At 40.0% G+C, this 24,357-nt stretch overlaps 2 protein-coding genes across 4 annotated transcripts; one reads left to right on the plus strand and one right to left on the minus strand.

Annotated features, from left to right (window-relative positions):
* The first annotated feature begins 1,508 nt into the window (after positions 1-1,508).
* Positions 1,509-16,144, plus strand: appb (amyloid beta (A4) precursor protein b). Of its 2 annotated transcripts, XM_034110082.2 has the most exons (18): positions 1,509-1,737; positions 4,144-4,311; positions 4,420-4,549; positions 4,635-4,747; positions 5,045-5,235; positions 5,327-5,580; positions 5,726-5,893; positions 6,848-6,981; positions 7,081-7,155; positions 8,091-8,249; positions 8,669-8,797; positions 8,959-9,058; positions 9,955-10,022; positions 10,560-10,698; positions 10,845-10,898; positions 14,188-14,279; positions 14,378-14,524; positions 14,628-16,144. In XM_034110082.2, the coding sequence occupies exons 1-18, from the start codon at positions 1,678-1,680 to the stop codon at positions 14,727-14,729; spliced, it is 2,283 nt and encodes a 760-aa protein (XP_033965973.1). In that variant the 5' UTR covers positions 1,509-1,677; the 3' UTR covers positions 14,730-16,144. The 2 variants fall into 2 exon arrangements, with proteins under 2 accessions (XP_033965973.1, XP_033965974.1); XM_034110083.2 differs by lacking the exon at positions 5,726-5,893 and having other exon boundaries at positions 1,510-1,737.
* A 563-nt stretch (positions 16,145-16,707) lies between these two features.
* On the minus strand, positions 16,708-24,233 carry gabpa (GA binding protein transcription factor subunit alpha). Of its 2 annotated transcripts, none has more exons than XM_034110084.2 (10): positions 22,965-24,233; positions 20,754-20,854; positions 20,520-20,664; positions 20,273-20,357; positions 19,936-20,157; positions 19,647-19,841; positions 19,433-19,489; positions 19,139-19,264; positions 18,238-18,430; positions 16,708-17,460 (listed from the first exon to the last, which is right to left on the minus strand). In XM_034110084.2, exons 2-10 carry the CDS (start codon positions 20,828-20,830, stop codon positions 17,238-17,240), a joined length of 1,323 nt encoding a protein of 440 aa, XP_033965975.1. In that variant the 5' UTR covers positions 20,831-20,854; positions 22,965-24,233; the 3' UTR covers positions 16,708-17,237. The 2 variants fall into 2 exon arrangements, with proteins under 2 accessions (XP_033965975.1, XP_033965976.1); XM_034110085.2 differs by lacking the exon at positions 22,965-24,233 and adding an exon at positions 22,579-22,954.
* Between the last annotated feature and the right edge of the window lie 124 nt (positions 24,234-24,357).

Genomic DNA, 24,357 nt, shown 5'->3' on the forward strand with positions numbered 1-24,357 from the left:
AAACTCATCTCTTTCGACTCCACTTCGAGCGATAGAACTATTACAAAGCACTTATATACTAATAAAGGCACTTGAAATGTTTTTGCTCTATGAAACCTGATGTACTTATATGATTCTGTTTTCTTCAAGTTTTTATTTTGTTGGTCGAACGCACTTATTGTACGTCGCTTTGGATAAAAGCGTCAGCTAAATGCAATGTAATGTAATGTAGATATAAATGACATGTTTGGGTGATTGGACACTTTAGTTTAAAAATGACAGAAAAGCATAAACATACCTTTTGCATTTTAAATGTCCTATTCCATTTCCGCCTATGATTTATGTGTGTTTAAGTGTTAATATTATAAAGAAGGTAAAAAGTATTGCTATAGTCTTTGCTTTATTGTATGCATTACCTCTCTGTGAACATTTAGGCCAAATTTGGTGACATTCTGAAAATTATTTCCAGAGAGGAGCCCACATTTTCACTATTTTCGGTTATGGGAAAGTTCCAAATATTAACCAGAAATAATACTTTTGCAGTAAAATATGTGTATACAACAATCCATTTCATAAACTAGACATAGGCCTATTAAAGTAATGAAAAAACATGGTTGTGCTTTGTTCTACCTCGGGTAGGTCTACCTCAACTTTTAGGGACCTTAGTTCCTCTACTATGGCTAAAAATATTTGTTTTCCTCATCAAATATAGCAGAAGTGGCTATGTTGTTCTCAGGAGGGGAGTATGACAGAGAATAACTGAAAAAGTACACAGTTAAAGTACTTCATTTTATTGTTGGTAGCAGTCAAACTAGAGTCCAACAGTGTCAGTTTTATTAAGAAGTTATGGTAAAACATATTTTGTATCGAAAAATATAGCACAACAACATGCATTATTTCTCGGCAATTACCGTAAAGACGCTATTAATCGCGCACTCAAAAATGAAGAACTGCTCATTTGGCAAAGCAAATGCGAGAGACGGCTGAGTTGACCGCAGTATGTTACTGGACAAGCTCATAATGAATAGCGGTGGGTGGAACCTCATTTAATAATTAGCCTACTTTAACTCACATTTTAGCTAATTATTACTCTAAAATAACCTCAACTTTATTAATTGCTGATAATTCAACCCCTACCAGTACTCAGAAGAAAAATAATAACAAAAGATCCACAATACAGTTTAAAGTAATTCTCAGATTACTGTTTCTGGTCCAGTGACTGTAGCCAAACAGTGAAAAACTGGAAGTGCTGGGTGGAAAAATCAAAGTGAGATGCCACTTTCACTTATGATGCTTTAAGTTACTGTGCCCACATACGTTGTACTTATTATAAGGGAGGTTTCAAATGCAGGACTTTTAGTTCAGAGAGCACATAACACAACATATATTATAACATGTAATGATCATTTCTTCAGTGTTGCGTATGAAGATAATATTGTAAAATGGGTGGAGGTTTAGAGTCAAATGACTTTTCCCTGGCATGAAAGCACGGACACATACCCACGCACACCCGGCCCCAGCCACCGCCCCCACCCAAACCAAACACATCCATCCTCGCGCCGTCACAGTCGGGAGCTAAACAGGGAGGGATCACCGAGAATAGTTCAGCTGGTGTCGACACATATCACCGTCTGCTTCGACTATTTCTAACGGGAAAACCGAGAACGTACCGGTGGTGCTGGATACCAGGAGGACGACATGGGGGAGTTCACGGCGTTTTTGCTGTTACTAGTGGCGACCTTGACGCTTTCATCCGAGGTTAGTAGCCTTCCGTGGAGAAATCACAGACGGTGGGAGTGGGAGAGTGGATCCGTGGCTCCGCGGCTCATCTGCGGGCCTGTAGCCACACCGACCACCGTCTAACCAGAATACAGACGTGTTTAATGGTTATATTTGAAATGTTACGGTCAGCATGAAGGCCGTGTAATCTTAACAGTTAACGGGGCTGCTAATAAAGATAACAATATTACGGGAATTTGACGAGGCCCACTCTTGATGTTATCCAAGGATTTGTTATTTTGTCCAGTTTTGTACATCTTGTTCAGTTTTGAACATCTTGTTGTGTGCGTTCATCAATATCTCAGGTTTATAGTGTTACACAAGATATTTACTGCGAGGAATTGGCTAACCAGAAAATGTCAGCAATGCTACCAAGGCCTACCATTAGATGTCAGTGATTGACAGTTTGGCCCTGCAATGTTGGACATGTTTTGGTTAATCCAGTGGAGGGAGTTTCTTTTACGCAGTTATGTATAAGGTAACAATATTGCTTGCTGTATAAAGAAGTTATTTGTCAGTAACCTAGCTAATGCAGCTAAAAGGGTTTAAAGCTAACGTTAGCTCTTTTCAGAAATGTACACGGATTGGCATGGCAACCGCTAGTGGCTAAAAAACGTCGTACGTATGCAGTCAGTTTGGGTTTGTGTTTTAAACCCGTAAATACACCAGATACGACCGACACATACAACACGTTGAGGCTTACTTTGTTATATCTCCTGATACAGACGTTATTTTTTATTTATTGTAATGTATGTGTTATTATTGCTGCTGCTGCTGCTGCTGCTGCGTGGTCATGGCCAACTCGGCCCAGTTCAGCAGTGTTGCAGCTGCAGGGTGTGATATTGCTGAGGAGAATGGAAAAAGATGCAGCCTTTTTAGTTTGACACTAAGCAAGATGGCGCCTGCAGCTTGCTGCTGTTGCTGATGCTTTGCAGGACCAGAGAGAAATACACAGCTTTTGAAGGATCTACTGGAGATAGAATGAATAGGGCCTATAATATTGCATAGAGAACCTTCCATTATAACCATGTTGCCATTCTAGTATGACTATGCTGAGGTGCTATACATATGCCATATTGAGAGCACCCTGTGCATTAATTTACATATATTAGTTGTATTTTAGAGTGCTATTTTAAGATTGAAATGTTTCATAGGATCATATGATCCGTCTGGTCAGATTGGCTTTATAGCCAATGCAATCTAGGTAAATCCAATCATTGTGTTGAAATGTATTTCATTTCCCTGCATGTGTTTTAGGCTGCAGGCTGAGTCAATGATTAAAAGAGCAGCACAGGCCCTAAGATGTGATAACCTTTGCCGTGGCCTGCTGCCACATTGCCCTACGGTCAAACAGGAGTTTGTGAAAACCTTTTTCTTTCATGTTGATGAAGACTAGTTTCAACTGGTTGTCTCAGTGTAATCCAAGACTACCAAGTAAAGGAGCAATTAATTAATAGCATGTTTGTTTATATAACTGTGCCTTCTGGCTTATATGTGTGTCCATTAACATGATTTGAAAGATTAGCCAATGATACATGAGGGTGTCAATGCAACTCAGTTGGCAGTTTTAGGATTACCATCCTGAGTTGTCTTCCTATTTTACCCATCGCAAAATAAATCAACTATAAAAAATAACAATGGCCTATTAAGGTGAAAATAGAGTAGTTTCAGCATGAAGGAACAATGAGTTAACCCATCCTGAATCACAGGCAGATAATATAATGCAGAGCTTTACAAACAATCGTTGTATTGTCAACAGATGGCTTGGTGGCGTATTGTCATGCTTGCATCATCAGTCTTTTCTAGTGTCTACTAGAAAAATACAAGATCCAGAAAGCAAAGCACATTGAGACTGTTGGGCTGAAGAGAAGGTTATATGTTATCTCACATTAGCTCACAGCTGGATTTTAATAGTCTGTGGTTCAAAAGGTTTCTCCTCTTTGCAATGAGACGCAATAGGATCTTCTCCACATACTCATTGCGCTTCCTTTAATGTAGGAGATGAGCAAAAGGGCACATGTGCTGGCCAGTGGCTGTAATGCTTAGCTGTCTGGCTTATAGGCTTAAGGGGATAAATCAGAGAATCTTGTCTTGCTCAGGCTTAAACCAGTAATACAATCCTTTACCTTGTATGTAGTAACTTAAATGTGCAAGGATTTTATAGATACATTTTGAAGAGACCTTTAACCTTATGATTCACTAATCTATATCCTGAAGAAAGAGATGTATGTTGTGCAAGACTGCAGGTGAAAGAAAAAGGAATAAACTGAGAGTGGCTAAATATACATTAGCTGCATCAGGAGATATTTATGTTTAAGTTATACTTCAGCCAGTTCGGTACCATCCATCATCATTGTTGTCCTCTCTTTCTCCTTGTCTGTCCAGGTGCCTGCTGATGACTCTGTGGATATGCAAACTGAGCCCCAGGTGGCTATGTTCTGCGGGAAGCTCAACATGCACATTAATGTGCAGAGTGGAAAATGGGAGTCTGACCCTTCAGGCACCAAGAGCTGCATCGGCACCAAGGAGAGCATCCTGCAGTACTGCCAAGAGGTATTTATACAGAGTGACGGTGACAGAGAAACACATAGGGACAAATAAATCAAGTAGACAGGAAGATGCAGTAACAAAGGACATGAAAATATCTCACTTTTTCTCCAGGTGTACCCAGAGTTGCAGATTACAAATGTTGTAGAGGCCAACCAGCCTATCAGCATCGAGGACTGGTGCAAGAAAGGCCGCAAGCAATGCCGCAGTCACACCCACATCGTGGTTCCCTACCGCTGCCTGGGTAACCAGTTTACCAGTTCATCATTCGAATGTTACTGAGCATGTTTATTTACATGATATTAACATAGGCCTTCTTCCTTTTTCAGTTGGAGAGTTTGTGAGCGATGCCCTGCTCGTTCCTGACAAGTGTAAGTTCCTGCACCAGGAGCGTATGGACCAGTGTGAGAGCCACCTGCACTGGCACACTGTTGCCAAAGAGGTGAGGAGAAAAAGGTCCTCAATATCAATATCAATATGTTCCTTTGAAATAAAACGGTTGTCACAGGGACCAAGCAAATGAATCACAAGACTCCACTGATGGCATGTTTGAATCTGCGAGTGATTTGTTCAGATTATTGTTATTTTATAGTCGCTCTTTCGTGTTAACTCGTGTGTGGCATCATTGCTTTTACTATAAACTTTCATCTCCTTGTGAAATGTTTAAATGTCGTATGTTTTTTTTGTGTTGTGCATAATTCTATAAGAAGTTATCATTAATGCTCATTATTATATTTAGTCCTGTGGAGACCGCTCAATGAATCTCCATGACTACGGGATGCTTTTGCCGTGTGGTATTGACCGTTTCCGAGGGGTGGAGTTTGTCTGCTGTCCGGCGGAGGCGGAGCGAGAGGCCGACAGCGCTGAGCTGGAAGGGGAGGAGTCAGACGTCTGGTGGGGTGGAGCTGAGACCGAATACTCAGATAACAGGTATCACCACTCCCACACATTCATCACACATTCATCCCCTCTGAAGTACACACTGATTCGTTAATACATGAACATCCTCTTCTCCACGCAGCATGACTCGCCCAGCAGAGACAGAGCCAGCCATAACTGAGGACGATGAAGAGGAGGACGATGAAGAGGACGATGAAGAGACAGAAACATTTGAAAGGGATGAGAATGGAGATGGCGATGATGATGATGATGATGAGGACGACGACGATGAGGACGATGTCATTGACGAAAGGGATAGTGATGAGCGCAGTGCTAACATCGCCATGACAACCACCACCACCACCACCACTGAATCCGTTGAGGAAGTCGTCCGAGGTGAGAAATCTAGATATAGATACAAATGTATTCATTTATCTGCCTTTTTTTCATCGTTGGTTGTTCTGTTGATCGACAATCTCATATTTTTCATTCATTTTTTTTATGTTATATTTTTTTATTTGCCTGTGTGTACATACCTCAGCCGTGTGTTGGGCTCGTGCTGAGTCCGGCCCGTGTCATGCCATGCTGGAGCGTTGGTACTTCCTGCCTGAGAAGGGCAGCTGTGCTCCCTTCTTGTTTGGGGGCTGTGGGGGCAACAGGAATAACTTTGACTCAGAGGAGTACTGCCTAGCGGTCTGCAGCACCTCGTGTAAGTCCCGGGCCGAACCCTCTATACTCTGAAGCGTCCTAACCGCCAGCCTGATTCCTGTCGTCGTTTTAACTATAAGGCTTTTAATTTTTTATATTTTACTGCATCAAGCTTTAACTACACAGACTATTTTCATGGGATTTGTTGAGTAGATAGAATTTTACTAGCCATCTTCTTCAATAAGCTTAAATTACAAGCCATTACACACCATTAGTGTAATTGTTAATGTATGAACTCTTTATTAAAAGGAAAATGAAGATCATTGCATTTCCCTTTTTGTAAAGCAGCCGCGATGCTCTCTTTAACTTCTCATTTCACTGTTTTGACACTAACTGATACTCCTTACAGCATGTGGACCAGCCAGCATACATTCTGAACACTGGATATCAGTGTGTCTGCATGCATTTCTACACACACACATGCATGCCTTGCAGCTACACATTCTGTGTCTGTGCTGCAGCTCCGTAGTGGTCTGACCTGTTAGTTGTTGGTGTCATAAAAATGTCCTAACTAGCTGAGTGTTGCAGAGTGTTGACAGTCATGTATGGGTGAATGAGGGAGAGTACTGTTAAGGGTTAATGGGTTAATTTGCTGTTTGAGTGCAGCTTCTGCCCTTATCCTGACTCAGCACTTTTCCTCTTATCTCCAGGCTCCCACATGCAATAGACATAAGGACAACACTCTCCTGGGAAACTAATCACCCTTTGTCCCCTTATAGCCCGTCAGTTTTTATATCATTGTTTGTGTCTGTGTTCAACCCATCTGTATGTACTTAACATGTTGTATGTTTTCAACAAACTTTGCATTGGTGACTGTTTGTCTGTGCGTCACCTTAATAGTCTGCATTGTGTGGTTTTGATGCACTGGAGTTTTTCTGCATGTATAATTCATACACATTTGTCTTGTGTTTTCCCTTGATCTGTATTTCATTTCTGCCTCTTAATTGTCGTCCAGTGCCCACCATGGCCCCCAGTCCCCCCGACGCAGTAGACCACTACCTTGAAGCACCCGGAGACGACAACGAACACTCTGACTTCCAGAAGGCCAAGGAAAGCCTGGAGGCCAAACACCGTGAAAAGATGTCCCAGGTATGTTTGTGTGTCAGGGTTAACATCCTATACATGTGTCCACACAAGTTTGTCGGTCTTTAATGCTTCTGTCCCTGATGTGACACTTTTGATGTCCAGGTGATGAGGGAGTGGGAAGAGGCTGAGAGGCAGGCCAAGAAACTTCCCCGTGCTGACAAGAAAGCTGTCATCCAGGTAGGACACGCATCTCAACTCCTTCTGTATTTGTTTTAAAGGATTCTCAACCTTTTGTAAATAAAGTCACTGGGCTGTAAATATGTGTTATTCCTGTCAGCTGTAATGACTCAATAAACTGCTCTCCCTCACTGGGAGAATGCTATTCACTGAATTTAGCAGCAGCCTCCCCTATTACCTCTCAGCTGATATCCACAGGGCTAGAAATGCGCTGTGAATGTAAAGGGTTTCTTGCTAGGAGCAGCAACCATACAGTTAGCTTTCAACAAGAACGATAATACTTTAATGGTCAGATATAGTAGCTCCATTTGCAACATCAACAGGACAAATATTAAGACACAATACAAGAAAAACAAACATTTAACATAACACCACAATCACTGAGAGAAACATACTCAAAGACCTTTTAGTTTACATTTTAGATGTAGCTCTGTTTTTACTGTTCGGATTGACTGGTGCACCAAGGAGTGCTTCAGTCTGACTTGACTTAATAAAGTGGGTTTAGACAGATTTTCTTATTTGGTGATGACTCTTTGTTATCCCCTACAGCCCACCCATTTCGTGTTTTTGAATATATTAATTTGGCTTCCCAACTAGTCTCTCTAAGGCTATGCTTGTTAAGCTGCTCACAAGATTTCACCACAATGAACACATTGTGCTGTCGGCCTCGAAACACTGGCTGCCTTTATAAAACAAAATTGAATATATCCAAGGTATTTCTCACCTAAACGCTTGGTGCTTTTGCTGGCGCAGGGTTGTCTCCCAAATGACTTTTTCTTACAAAAATGAATGGGCAAAGAAATAACTTATTTTAAAAGCAAGAGCAAAACAAATGTGACACTTGTGGGGAGGATTCTTATATCTATAACTGGTTGTAATTATAATCAGGCATACAGAGGGAACATTTCAAATTGTAAAATGTTCTTCTTTTGCAGCACTTCCAGGAGAAGGTGGAGGCTCTGGAGCGGGAGGCAGCTGGAGAGAGGCAGCAGCTGGTGGAGACCCACATGGCCCGGGTGGAGGCTCTGCTCAACAGCCACAGACGCCTGGCTCTGGAAAATTACCTCAGCTCCCTGCAGGCCAACCCTCCACGGGTACACACACACACACACACACACACACACACACACACACACACACACACACACACACACACACACACACACACACACACACACACACACACACACACACACACACACACACACACACACACACACACACACACACACACACACACACACACACACACACACACACACACACACACACACACACACACACACACACACACACACACACACACACACTTGCTCCACATGTGTCCAAAAATCACGAGTGTCTTCACGGAGTGGTAGATATTCATTTCATGAAGGATTAAGAGAGTAGCTATAGCTGTCTCTGTACATTTCCTAAATACTATTCCCAAACTATTCCACAGTTTTACCTGGAATTTATAGAATAAAAACATCAAATTACAGTAATGTTTTTATATGATTCTGCCCCCCCCCAGGCTCGTCAGGTGTTGACCCTGCTGAAGAAGTACGTCCGTGCCGAGCAGAAGGACAGGCAGCACACGCTGAAACATTACGAGCATGTCCGCACAGTCGATCCCAAGAAAGCTGCACAGATCCGGCCTCAGGTACACACACAACTCTTAGGCTGTTTTTAATGTGTTTCAAGGATTTAAATTATTGGTAAATTCTTAGTACAAATCTAAACTTAAATGATATATCAATGTCGATAAACAAAATAATAATTATGAATTAAAGTACAACTTCCTCATTTTCTTCTGACCTTTAGGTTTTGACCCACCTACGTGTGATCGATGAAAGGATGAATCAGTCCGTCGGTCTGCTCTTCAAAGTGCCCAGTGTGGCGAACGAGCTCCAGAGCCAAGTCTGTAAGTGTCTGCTTCTATGCTTCTTACTAACTGTACGAATAACTGCTTTATGATTCATATTTTTGTGTATATTATTATAGTGATCATAGTTACAATTATTATAACCTGATAATATTTTACCAGATCCAATTCAGTTAAATGCTGAAAAACACAGAAAATATGAAGTACTATTTTTTTTCCATAGATTGTTTTTTGTTTTTACATATCTGAATGTTTTGACCCTTTCTAGATTTCACAGTTGTGAGTCAATATCAGTTTTAAAGCTAGAAAACTGTGTTGATCAGAAACATTTATACTTATCTGCAAAAATCAAGATACAAGATCAAATGTTTAAGTTATTTTAACAGTGCCAACAATAAACTAGTTTCAGCTTCTAAAATGTAAATACATATATTGCAAATATTTTTTTAAATAACAATAAAATCCAAAAACGGAAACTCAATAAATACAAACCTTTTTTGGACTATTGATCGGACAAACTAAGACTTTAAATATATTGCCTTTAACAATGAGCATTTTTAATTGTGGCATTTTTCAATTTTTTTCTGTCATGTTAGGGACCAATGAGTAATTGATTTGTTGGGGAAATAATCAGCAGACTAAGCAACAATAAATGTTAAAGATGTGGGCTTGATATGTTTATGTCATGGTGTGATGTTTTCATTTTTAAAAGATAAGTTGTTAAATTATGAAACTTACAAACCTACTATTACCAGCTGATGTTACACACAGACTTAAGCTCAGTGCTGAGTGAGACAGAAACCACTTTAACAGCATGTCTGAGGGGATGGATGGTGTGCTGATGGCAGTTAGTTTGTCTTCAGTAACCAGCACACCGCGCACACCATCTATCATCGAGCTGCGTCTCACACTCGCTTTCTCCTTTTGCTTCCCAGCTGTTCTGATGCAGAGAGTCCAGGCAGAGCTGTCTCAGCAGGTTTCCTCTCTGCAGAGCGATGGGCGGGTGAGTCCAGTTTCACCCACTCGCATGTATGGAGTGTGTCCTGTATAAACTGCACCAGCTCTCTGTCCGACAGTGGAGAGAAACAAAGTCCCACACAAAGAAAGGTTGATGCAGTCTTTGAGAGCAGGTGGTGGAAGAGATTTTGTTTGAATGGCTCAGCTGATCACAAATAGTTGTGACTGTTATTGAGAACAAAAAGGGAGAAACATTTGGTCACACAAGAGAACACTGTACGTGAAGGGAAAAACGTCTAGACTCTCACAGTGATAGATATAATTAGATTTTAGTTTAGTGTATTGGGCAAATAATCACACCAGCCAGTTAAAATGCAATGAGTGATAACTGACTTTCCACTTCTTAAAGAAAGTTAGAGACAGTCTCACATCAATATGTCCATATTTAGACACTTAGGGGAACTTGGATGTAATGATCATTTTCACACACATGGAATTGCACCAAAAATAGCATGTCAGAATCGGCCTAGGAACTGTCCATCAGTGCATCTTCATCCCTGTTAAAGTTGCTCTGTGTGTTTAGGTGGACGGCAGAGTGAGCTACGGGAACGACGCCCTGATGCCAGACCAGGCCTACAGCTCTGCCCCCATGGAGCCCGGCCTGGACGGACTGGGCTTCGTCCACCCTGAGAGCTTCAACCAGGTCAACACAGAAAACCACGGTAACACACACCTACTTTAGTATAGGCATAGCTTAAACTTGTTTGAATAACATAAAATGCAAATGTATATCAATTTGACTTTTTGACTTTTCACGATATGGCATGTAAGGTGCTTTTTTTTATGTTCTTTATTCATTTTCCTGCAGTTGAGCCTGTTGATGCTCGTCCAATTCCAGATAGAGGACACCCTACACGACCTGGTGAGTGTGTGTTTGTGTGTATTTCGGACCATTTCTGAGTCCAGTATGACTGTGAGCACTTTAAACATGACTGGGCACTTTACAGTTTTTTATTTAAATGTACCTTGGGGTAGGGCTGCTCGATTATGGCAAAAATCATAATCTCGATTATTTGGGTCAATAATTGATATCACGATTATTAAAAACGATTATCCATTTACTTTGAAAACATCAATTTATTGGAGAAAAAAATGTGAACAGTATGTTTTTAACAGTTGATTACCCTGAACTTTAAGTTTCAAAATATTGAAAAAAAAGTAATAATAATAATTAAAAAATAATCGTTTTATTTCGATTACGTTGTTTTCGTAATCTTTGCAAGCCATACTCGTAATTGCAATTAAAATACGATTAATTGAGCAGCCCTACCTTGGGGTGATGTGGCTGCATGTTTGATACCAATCCTGATGTGAGGAAAGTACAAATGTTCTGTTATGTCAGATCTTGTAGTCTTGTAGTCTGGTTAAAAACTATAATTATTTTAACGCTCAGTTTAAATCAACTAAATTATGGAAGTCCATTTTCGCCACTTGAAAAAAATAAAAATCCCCATGAAAAGTCATAATTATGAGATAAGAAAGTCGAAATTATGAGATAAAAAGTCATAATAATGAGATAAAAAGTCATAATTATGAGATAAGAAAGTCGAAATAATGAGATAAAAAGTCATAATAATGAGATAAAAAGTCATAATAATGAGATAAAAAGTCATAATTATGAGATAAAAAAGTCGAAATAATGAGATAAAAAGTCATAATTATGAGATAAAAAGTCATAATTATGAGATAAAAAAGTCGAAATAATGAGATAAAAAGTCATAATAATGAGATAAAAAGTCATAATTATGAGATAAAAAAGTCGAAATAATGAGATAAAAAGTCATAATTATGAGATAAGAAAGTCGAAATAATGAGATAAAAAGTCATAATTATGAGATAAAAAGTCATAATTATGAGATAAGAAGTGCGCATGCGCTGCAGTGGCGCTGTCTTCAAAGGTCCCTTCATCACCTTGCTGCTCTCCACCATGCAAACGGCATCTAGTAGAGATGTTAAGATTCACCGATTCGCATCGGCATAAACGTTCAAGATGCGAGTGCACCGGTTGAAAGAGTGTACATCGGCTACAGTTTGGGTTGAACCGGGTTGAACTCGCGATGCATCGATTGCGTCAACGCTCAGCAGAGACGATCTTTGATTTGGATATTTGCTTCGCCCGAGGCCGAGAGTCTCAGTTATCAACACACACGGAAGTTGAGGAGAAAGAGAAACACAGCGCACCGAAAAATACCTACAAATCAAACGTTTGGCAACACTTCGGATTGTTCAAGAAAGACGGTGTAATAATCCTTTATGCTATATAGTTGACGCAGGTCATGGAGAGTAATAAGGTATCCGTAGAACTTTGTATGAGGTATCTTTATTACTCAACAGGTCTACAGCCATGATACATAGATCCGTCCTAGATGCGGGCTTGCATACACACAGTATCACTCCGCAGCCGCACCCCATCAGTAACGTCCTGATGGTATATGTGCGCGGCACTATATACTACAGTCAACTTGAAAAATCGCTCGCAAATTGTAAACGATGCCGAGCCGCTTTAAAGTACACAAGTAGTACGAGGAACTTAGCGACGCACATAAAGAGGCGACATGGGGTCTGCGGCTGAAAAGAGAAACCTTAAAGTTAGACATATGAGTTAAATCACTCAGTGAGGTGATCTGTCAGAGAGAGTGGTGTTTAGTTTACAGCAGCCTGTGACGGTCAATAATAATTTAAATGTCTTCCTTACTGTAAGCAGTTATGAAATACCTGTTTGTGAAAGGTTATTTGTATTTTTTATTGTTCATATAGAACCCACTGCTTTCTGCTCACTGGTGAGTCAGCCTATGGATGAGTGTTAAGCACATCAGGCTGGCAGCTGTATGGGCATTGCACTATGGTAGCTGTTATTTGCACATTGTTAATCATGAGCAATGCATCCTTACATTGTTTAACTGTGAGGTGTTATACAATTGTACTGTACTCTGGAGAGCTTTTAAAGTTAAAAAAATAAACGGCATGATGGGATGTGCAGTGCCAAATATGTAAAGCACTTTTTTGTTAATGTATGATTTGCTGCATATAAGGAATAAAACAAAAATCCTCTGTCGTACCAAATTGAAGTATCATTATTTTTGCATTGTGTTGAATCGTATCGCACCGAATCGCATAATATTGAATCAAATCGTATCGAACTGTATCGCAACAGGGGTGAATCGTATCGTGTCGTATCACCTGGTGTTTCAAATGTATCGTTAATGTATCGTATCGTGGCAACGTATCGAGATGCGCATCGCATCGGCCTCAGTGATGGAGATGCACATCCCTAGCATCTAGTCCTAAATAAGGTAACTATTACAGGTGACTTTTGTAAATGTTAGATGTTAAATATAGCCTATATTGCAGCTACACTACAACAATGCAGTTTATAGCTTTGACATTACCTGTTATGAATAGAATATATATGCCTATAGTTTTGTAGTAACGTTCACGGGTTAGAGTTAGAGCAACTCACAGCAGCAGTATGCCTACACTATTGTCATTAGTGGCGTGAACGTTACCACAAAACTATAGGCATATATATTATAGTTCATAACGGGTAATGTCAAAGCTATGAACTGCATTGTTGTAGTTTAGCTGCAATATAGGCTATATGTAACATCTAACATTTACAAAAGTCACCTGTAATAGTTACCTTATTTAGGACTAGATAGATGCTGTTTGCATGGTGGAGAGCAGCAAGGTGATGAAGGGACCTTTAAAGACAGCGCCACTGCAGCACATGCGCACTTCTTATCTCATAATTATGACTTTTTATCTCATTATTTCGACTTTCTTATCTCATAATTATGACTTTTTATCTCATTATTTCGACTTTCTTATCTCATAATTATGACTTTTTATCTCATAATTATGACTTTTTATCTCATTATTATGACTTTTTATCTCATTATTTCGACTTTCTTATCTCATTATTATGACTTTTTATCTCATTATTTCGACTTTTCATGGGGGATTTTATTTTTTTCAAGTGGCGGAAATGGGCTTCCATACTAAATGAAGTAACGCTGAGTTTCAAATATATTTTTAGCTTTTTTTTTAATACAGTACAAATATAATATAATGCAATATGTATTTCGTTATTACATTCCTTTATACATGTATGTGTTTTTCTAACAAATATTTGCTGTGTATTTTTGTTTCAGTATCACCCTTGAAGCCAGAGGAGATGCAAAAAGTGCGGATAGATACTGACGAGAGGCAAAGTGCTGGATATGAAGTCAACCCTCAGAAACTGGTATGAAAGAGCTGAAATACAACAATACGCACATAATGGTGTCTTTTATTTCTGGCCCTGCTCTTATTTCTGTTCTCTTTTTTTCCAATTAATTGCAGGTGTTTTTCGCTGAGGATGTTGGATCCAATAAGGGGGCCATTATTGGACTTATGGTAGGAGGGGTTGTCATAGCAACCGTCATCGTCATCACCTTGGTGATGCTGAGAAAGAAACAGTATACTTCTATTCATCACGGTGTGATCGAGGTAAAGAAAGGGTGTTTTGAAAAGATGTGTGTGAGGAATGCAGCAGTTAGTTTGTACAATCGTGTTTTTTTTTGTGTGACACTGAACCCCTCTGTGTCTGTAGGTCGATGCAGCGGTGACTCCAGAGGAGCGTCACCTGGCCAAGATGCAGCAGAACGGCTACGAAAACCCCACCTACAAATTCTTTGAACAGATGCAGAACTAACAGCTCATCAACATTTCCCCCCCTGAAGTATCCCTAAAACTCACTTGTAGGGTCTGTTCCTTTCTGCCCCTTAGCCCCTATACCTTCAGTTTCTCACCACTACAGGCAAAGGAGAGGTGTGAAGAGTCCTGCAAAGGCTGATTTGTATCTTGCTTACAAGTTAAGAAATGATGAGAGGGAAGTATTTGTACCAGTTTGTCTCAATCTGAAGTTTGGGCCGAAATAATTACATGGCACAATCCCTTCTTTATCCCTCAATTGTAAAGTGCCACACATTATATTTACCTGTAATTGATAAGACAAGGGTCCCTGTTTTACCTGCACATTTCTGCAAATCAGAACAAAGACATCAGTGTTTGTAGTGAAAAACCCTGTTGACGATTGACTCGCCACTGAGACCAGAAACATGTAAATCCAAGCTGTTTAAATCCCTGCCTCTCCCTCTCGCTCTGCACGGTTTGTTCCATTTTGCGATGGCAGCTGTGTTTGATGACATAACGGCTCGTAGAGCTAGCGGCGGGCGGAGGCTCTCGCACGATTAAAGCCCAACTGTTTCAGGTTTGTTTTTCAAAAAAAAAGAAAAAAAGACATAATCAAAAAATGTAAACGTTGAAGAATTTTGAATGGTTTTTTTTGTTTTCTTTTTTTTATGTGTAATATATTAAGACAGAGATTAGCTGTAAGTATATGTAGTGCATGGCAATATTGAAGAAAGATGCAGTATATGTTGAGGTCCTGGAGAGAGGTCCTCTCACTAGATATTTTAGCAGGATTGTACATTTCTCGTGTCTTCTTTGTGATCTTGTGATATGAAGAAGAAAGAGTATTCAGAACCGGTCTGCTTTGTTGTCACAGACTTGCTTTAACTTTGGCTCGTTACACTCATCTCCATGCTTCACCGTTGTGTTAGCTGCATGGGCAGAATGCTCTATATGTAATATATATGAAGTGTTATAGTATCCGAAAGGAAGACAATTGTGTTACTGTTTGCGTTCTATGCACTCTGTCATTTTAGAAGATCACCAAATATTATTCCTGTTAATTCCCTAATGCCAATTTACGCTGCTCATTGGGTTTTTAACAGGTTTAAATCGAACTTTCTAAATCTATCATTCCACTCTTGAGTTTATATATTTGGAGATCAGCTCTCAATGGCCCACTTTCATTATCAAGCTCCACCTCTCAAGTCTTTCCCCCTTGTTTAGTTGTTCTTCACTCTCTTTCTAACCCCTGTCTTTCCTGTTTATGCACTCTTTCTGGCTGTGTCAGCATTATTGTGAAGCACAGCACTTAGCTAAAAGACAAGTTGCTGTTGTTGGGCCAACAGATATGATGCGTTTCTCCTCTTCACACATTCCTTCACCAAATCTCTCATTCTATTTTTCTACATTTCCTGCATAAACATGTACAGTGCTTCTGTTCGTCCTGTGGTGAACGTTTCTTTGCCTGCATATCTGTTGTTAACGATCATCATGAAGAGATGAATTATCACCATCAGTACTGGGAGTGGACCACCTGTCACATCGGCATAGAGACACATTTCCCTCTCCCTTGATTAAGTTATTAATGCCACCTCCAGTAAACATGAATGTGACATGAATATTGTGCTTTTTATACCATAGAAATACAACACATATCGCCTCTACACATTATACTCACATCATGTGATCAGACACACTTAGTGAAGCCCTTAATCAGGTGAATGTTTAAACATTTGAATTGATGCTCACTCTGGGTGTCTTTGGAGAAATGTGTTCTTAAAAAAAAAAAATGATGCTTCCCACCCCCCCTGTTATTGTGTAGTTAAATGGACCATTTGCGTAGAGTAAGGAAAAAGCTTTCTACACTCACTATACCATGAATAAAATTTTGAATGTACATAAGTTGCTGGCTGTTTGTCATTTTAAGTTCCTTACTATGATTTATACAGAATATTTAATAAGTTCAGAGATGAAAAGACTGAATCACAGACATTAAGAAAAATGCTCGCCACTTTATTCCCTCTAGTGGACAAAAAAGGGTCCAACAATTTAGGGAACAAACACTAAATAAAATACAAAGCAGGTCCTCTATAAATGGAAAATATGAAAATACACTTGTCCTGGTGGCTATCAAAAACATGAAGTACCGGTATATACAGTGGAAATGATTCTAAACTACAGACAAGGGACTCATACACAAAGTCCATATCTCATTCACTCACTCAAGCATTCGGTCACATGCACGCAGCAAAACTCCATCACACAGACACCCGCCTCCTCATCCTGAACACATCTCTTGGTTAAAGGTAAAGAAAGGATAAAAAAAAATGTCATTTCATTTTTACCGCCTCAGACTCACTTCAAACTGTAAAGATAATGACAAAGTTGTTAATCCACAATGATCAGCCTTGCATTTTTGTGCCTGATAAACACAGTTGTATCAAAAAAAGAATAAAGTTGATTTGATTTCCAATCAGCGCTGGAGAGCAAACTTTGGCGGCAGGAGAGCGTTTTCACGTGTCCTGCTTCAACTGTCTTTGTCTAGTGCGGTGGTGGCCAGCGTCACCGTGGTGATGGGCTGACCGATGCCGTGCATCTGCATGCGGGCCAATTTTTTCTGTTCACACTCGGTCACCAGGTTGTTGAGGTCAGCAGCACTGTAGCCAATCAGAGTTCTCAGGTCGCACACAAACTTATAGACGAAGCGCTTGCCCTGCACCTTGCTGATCATGTCCCCGTCGTAGTAATACCTGAGAGAGAGAATGAGCGTTAGAAAACTGCCTGAAAGGAGCCCAAATAAAATCCTGCAACTTGAGTATTTTACCACATGGAATTAAATTAGTTCTTGTTATCTAATATCACCATATTTGTTTTACAGCAATCCACCATGACAGATTTTACACATTAATGATGTACTTCTCAGTTGTATATTTTCTGTGTTTTTTGGCTGCATCTAAATTAAACTTGTGAGCCTGTGGTTACGACGTGTGAAGTGAGAGATGAGAAAACTGCAGCTAGGCAATGGCAATATCGACTGATTAGTGTCGTTATTGGTGCCATCTAATATCTTACGAGGCTTACAATTCAGCTGTGGATAAAGTGATGCAGGAAATAGAAAGGCATAATGGTAGAGGAAGATAAGGCCAATAGGATTACCAACATTTTTCTCAGCCATTAAATTACCAAGAGAAACATTACAGTTACAAGTACAATATAACGACCACAAAGATAACTATATTGTCTTTTCTGATGTAAGCAAACACATCACAATGTTTAACTGTAAGCATTTTGAAAAGTGTAAATAACACAGAACTGCTGTAGGCCATGTCCACTTGTGGTAAACACAAAAGACAGAGTGCATCAAGCACAGGTGTTTAAAGAAAATATGCTTCTTGAGTTGCATTGTGGGAATTGAAGAATTACTACTAGGACCAAAGTCAGAACGTGCTGGACTCATTTTGACCAAAAGCTCTCCAACGTTATGGGAGTACAATACTAAACACCCCTTTAAAAGGGAAGAAACCAACCTGAGGGCTCTGCTGAGTTTCTCGTAGTTCATAGTAGGCTTGTTCTTGCGCTGGCCCCATTTCTGAGCCACCAGCTCCGGCTGGTTGAGTTTGAACTCGCCCTCTTCGCCCACCCAGGAGATGCAGTCTCTTGCATCCTTGTCTGTCAGCAGCTCTAACAGGAACTGCCACAACTGGATCTGACCGTTGTTGCCTGGCACCAAAGAAACAGAGCATTCAGTGTAAAATAACAGTCACAAAAATCCCATGAAATAATAGATTATTCTGCCAATTTATGTAAAGTTCCACATCTGTATAGACCTGGCCAACGATACTGACAGATTGACAGCTTTGTAAAAATACAGTACCGTAATTTTTGGACTATAAGCCGCGCCTTTTCCCCCATTTTTCGAGTGGAACCGAGAGACAGAACGAGAGCAAGGCAGACAGACATTACGAGAGCGAGACAATTTGTGCAAAGGAAGTTTTCATGCACAAACCCTTCGTTCAGTGGGAGGCGTGGATGACTAGCAGCGATAAATCATTCACCAAAACTGGTCACATGCGAAAAGCAACTTTCGCTCAAGTTTGCGAGTGGATCCTGACAGCGTGGAGGAGTGTCAAAACATCCACGATCACCAACGGGTTCCGAAAGGCTGGACTGCTTACATATGGTAATTAAACATTAAAACACCTGCGGCTTATAGTCCAGTGCGGCTTATATATGTACACATCATTCAATTTAGCTGCTGCGGCTTATATTCAGGTGCGCCTTATAGTCCGAAAATTACGGTATATGGTATAACTCTGGTAAACAAACCCTCCTCTCAGTCTTTTTAGTACTTTAAGGTTGTGTGTCTAAAATAAGTATGTAACCTGCTTAGATTTAAATGACACATCAACATCATGAGTTATGAATTACCTGTGCGGTTGCCCGGTGAGCTTCGCTCCTCTCCTCCTGAAATACGCGGTGTTCTGGGGCCACGGCTCTGCTTCATCACCTTTATGGTAGTGGGTGTGCTTACTTGTGTTGGGATTATCTGTACGGCTGAAGACACAGACGGAAAGTTGATAACCAGAATATTAATGATCAGGAAAAACTGCTAGTGTCCATTACAATGTAAGTAGAGCTTTTCCTTCTGCAAGAAAGAGATCATTCCTCATGTGCTAGCTTTGTTAGTTTTTTCAAATCAGACTTTTTCAATAAACCACTTACGCTGATCAATGGTGACAGTAGCGTCCCCACCCGACTGGTCCTGGCTTGCCAACACATCTGAAATAAATACAAGGCATTAGTACTGACACATTTATTAGGCTATGATTTCTGTCCCAGGTATAAACAAGGTGGGACTTGTACTTCCATTACATCTGGTGACCCCTTAAAACAAAAACTTTACGCTACAAAAACATTTAATAACTATTTAACTTACATTTGCGCAGCAGCTCCAGGTGACTCCAGAGTATCTCTCCGTTGGGAACTTTCTGAAGGAACTCTTCCTGGCTGAAGAAGCAGAGATCTCGACCTGGAATGTGAATGCTTCCAATTTCCATCTCATCGATGTTGAACTCCTTCATTACCCACACTGCCCAGTGGATCACCTGGTCAGCAGACCAGAGCACAGGATCTGGGGAAGGAGAGGAGGAAACATCAAACACCATGTTCACCACGTTAAATATGTTTCTTCCCACAATAAAGCGTCTTATTTAAGTGATTCTCACCATATGGTATGCCCAGGCGAACCTGCTCTTTTCGGTATCCTTCCAGTGCTGCAGCCCAGCGTGTAACCTGCTCCGAGGTCTCATCAGAGAGGCCAGATCGCTCCACAGCAATGAGTTGACCCTCCTCTACCATCGTTCCATCCTCTCCCGCATCTGGGTCAATAACCACTTCTACTGTTTCTACCGGCTTCACAATTTCCAAAATGTTCAACTTCTCCTCTCCTGGACAAGGGAAAGAAAACAAATAGATTAGTTTGGTTTGGTGTATCCAAAGTTTGGATATCAAAAGTAATACAAAACTTTATATTATCTGATATTTAAAGCATCATCCGAGTACCTGGTTTGGTTATTATCTGCAGGCTGAGCTGCACGGTGCCATCGGTTTTTACACCCTGGTCAAAGAGGCTGTGGTCAGGGTGAAGCTAAAAGGAAGAACACAACAGATAAGCTTTAAAAAAAGAAGCAACACTTGGCAGCTCAAAGGACTACTATAAGATCAATATTACATGACTATTGTGTTAGCAGCAAAAACGTTATCGAATCATAGAGAGATCTTAATATGTTGTATTTATCTAAATTCTTACCTGAATGTCCTGCAAGCAGATCTCATACGGATCCAGTGATATCTGGATGCGGGGCTCCAAAAGCTTCTTCAAATTGCCAATGGGCTCATTGATGTCAATATCTTGTTGAATCAGATCTGACGCAGTAATGGTCTGCTCCTCAACTCTACATGTACAAGAGAGGGGGGGGGGGATTAGTGTTTATTTGCTTCATGTGCAAGAGTATGCCATTCAAATTATCCTCTTCCTGCTTACCCTTCCTCCAGGCATGCCTGCTTCTCCTGCTCATCTATCTCGATCTCTATCATTTCTTCAGGTTCACCTTTAGACATTATGTTCTACGCAGAGAAAAAAACCTGTAGGAAATTTAAAAAAGGTTGCGTTACTAATGCTTAGATACACTACATACTATAGCCGACCATAATTAAACACACATTCACACCAGGTCAATGATGATGTCTTCAACGTATGCAATACAAAGAAATAAAGAAAAGTGTCACATTTCAAATGGCCCTAAATGTTATTTGGGAGGGTCAGACTGTGACTACCAACTCAAGATCCTGGCAGACCTCATGCTGAATGAACATACTATATTTTGAGAGTCCAAAATTGTAATCTATACAGCAGGGTTCGCAGGAACAGTTTGAATGTTGGAAATTAATGCAGACTACTTTCATATATTTCGGTGCTGCTCTCTAAACAATTCATATTTGCAAAAGATTCAATTAACCCTTTTTCTTAACACTACATCAAAACTAATGGGAAAATGGACAACATACTTAGGGGATGTGACCTACTGTTTTATATTGTTCCATGCTCACGTCTTGTAGCACTTCGGGATTTGAACTCAAATATGAAGTGCATTATAAATGAAACCCATTATTATTATTACTGTAGTTGGAAAACCCCTCAATCAATGTTTTGGTACATACAATCTGTTGTACTATTCTTTTTTTCTCTTTAACCTGAAACTACCAATGAAAACCATTGCAATAAGAAATGGTAACCATGCATAATAGTTGTTTTAGATAATGCCATAAATATTGAATTATATATAGAACCCTTATTTAGCCAGGAAAATCAATTAAGAACACATTCTTATTTTCAATGATGACCTGAATATGTGTGTGTATACATACATACATACATACATACATACATACATACATACATACGCCTTAAAACTAAAGTTTCACTCTATGGCACAGACCCACTATTGCCCACTGAAGGAAAATAACTGTTTGTGTTTTTGTATTTATTATTCTGTACTTGGAAGGTTTGTGAGCACAAACAACTAAAAGTGCATACAAAAAGTTAAAAATAATTGAGGTTTCGATACGTGAGAATATTCCGTCTGAAGTGTGTATTTACGTGGTGCTGGCTAAAGTTTTTTTGGGGGGGGGGGTTCTACTATCGAGGCCTCTCAGCCTCGACTCCTCATTGTCCGCCTTCAACAGTTCACTGACTGCTAACGTTAGCTAACTCGAGGGCGAGGCATTGGTTTCTAAAGGCCAACTGGTAGGCCATTAGTTACATTAGGTGTTACCACGTATAACTACACATAATGAACAAATGTTGAAAAATCACATAAAAGTTAAATGTATACACCAGGCTACACGTGTCGACACGCTGAAGCTTGAATACAGTGAGCCGAGTTAGCTACTATTTTGCACGCGAATGCAGCACAGGGCGAGGCTGCCGTTACACAACCATTGCTCCCAACGTGAGAAACAGCCGTTAAAATACCACTGGAACACATCGCGCTTCATAACCGTAACAAATCGTTGTTAAATCCCACTTTAACTCTGCATGTAGAAAAGTTTTAAAAAACGGAAATAGAATAAACGGAAACAAAACAGCATAGGGCAAATGGAAAGGAGCCGGAAATCCTGGCTAAGGTTTACAGCGTTACAAGACTTCCGAGAGCAGCCGCCATAAATGCGACACGAGCTTCAGGAGAAAAGAGCAGCAGCGGTGTTGCTATGACACCTAAACATCGTTCAGTTACATACTGACTGCAACAATACGGAGAAGTACCAACTAAAAAAACAGTTTTAATCGTGTCTGGATGTATACGCACTGTGTTTGAGGCTGGACGGCGATCAGAGGCGCGGCAGCAGTCTCTCCTCTTCACTGCAGATAGCAACCCGGCTAACACTAAACTGGTACAACAGAGATTGTCTTAAACTATACTCCGGCTGTTTTAATCTTCCATATGCAGAAATGGCACAAGTAGCAGCGTTGGCCTAGCTTCAAGTTGGCTAATGCTCTGTGAGTGTGTTTTTATGACTGCCTGAAGGTAGGCGGCCTCTTCTTACTAGGCTAGGAAATAAACAACAGCTAGCAGGCTAGTAAGCCACAAAATAGCGGGAAGAGTCTAAAGCACGGAAAACAGACCCCTTCACATGGCTGCGATTTAGTACATGTTCTCTTAAATAAGCAGCGCAATCTGCGAGATATCCATACCTGTGAAAATGCAGGCCTTGAGAGATGTTTGATTGTGTTCAACTGTAGTAGATAGGCAGCCAAATTTCACACAGTCGAGTCGTATCATGCAAGTTTTTGGTCAACACACTCTGGGGAGGGGCGGAGACTAACTGGCAAGACAGTTACCCTATACTTTTATGGAAAATACAAAATGTGACTAGTGTTTACTTGTGTGACGTTTCCATAGTTTGGGGTTCTCTCTACAAATGTGTGTCCAGCATAATGTTTTAATAACAAACATTGTTTTCCCATCAGCTTTGAATTTCATGTTAGTGGTCCATTTAAATTGACAACACACTTTCCAGTTCTTCAACCATATTATTCCCATCAGGCTTTATTGTCATATGCACAATAGCTACAGTGTGGTTATGGTAATAGATAATGGAAAATAAATGTCACAAACCCAATACAAATAGTGCAAGATGATGTTGCGAGACCAATGTGCAAGAAATGCAGGAGAAGTTAATTATATACATATCAAGTAAAAAACAACAAGCTCAATGTTGCATATGGTCTCTATGCATGTAAATAGCATAAGATACACAAGAACCAAATGTAAAATGAGATACTGTACAGTGGAATAAATACTGATTGTTGTAGTAATAAATACATTTGTGAGAGACTGAAATGCAGTGAATCCTCAATTGACTAAAGTCATATTTATGTTGAACTTCTTTGTGTTTCCTGCAGACTGTTAACGTTAAAAGAAAGCATTAGGTATAATTACAAGCAAAATATGAGTAGGCTCTGGGCGGTGATAGCCCACTATGCGATACTGGGGCAAAGATGAGCTCTCTATTTCGCCTCACTCTGCACACATTTGGTCACAGTCACACAAACAAATGTTTTCCTGTTTGAAAAAGTGTGCACCATGTAAGCACAACATTTTGAAATGTATTTTGACACAGGCCCCCTTGACAAAATCTCAATACAGGAGCCACATTAATTGTGAGGCCCCTAACAATTCAGTACCTGGTCCCTTGGGGGCTAGGGGATTTGGAGTCCTGGGGCAGTTTCCATTTTTTCTGTTTCGTAATCCAACTTTATTTTTGAAATATACAAATGTTCCTTAATATACAGTATCATAACTCTTGTATCTGTTGAATGTTATGTTTGTTTCATGTTAGTTAATCTTATTAATCTAGTTACATATTATATAACGCTAGTGTCTCTAGGTGTGCTGATGATGGTTTTCTTTTTGTGGATGATTTGTAGTCAGGACTTCACTTTTTATAAATTGTTCCTAAATAAAGTGTAACAGATAGTTTAACTAATAAATGTATCTTGATACAAAAAAATTGGTCATGTTTCTGTTTTTAAAATCTATGGCCTTGTTTTTGTATGTCTTATGTTCATGTCTTCCATAATGATG

The sequence above is a fragment of the Pseudochaenichthys georgianus genome, chromosome 21 (genome assembly GCF_902827115.2).
Source record: "Pseudochaenichthys georgianus chromosome 21, fPseGeo1.2, whole genome shotgun sequence".
NCBI classification, from domain to species: domain Eukaryota; kingdom Metazoa; phylum Chordata; class Actinopteri; order Perciformes; family Channichthyidae; genus Pseudochaenichthys; species Pseudochaenichthys georgianus.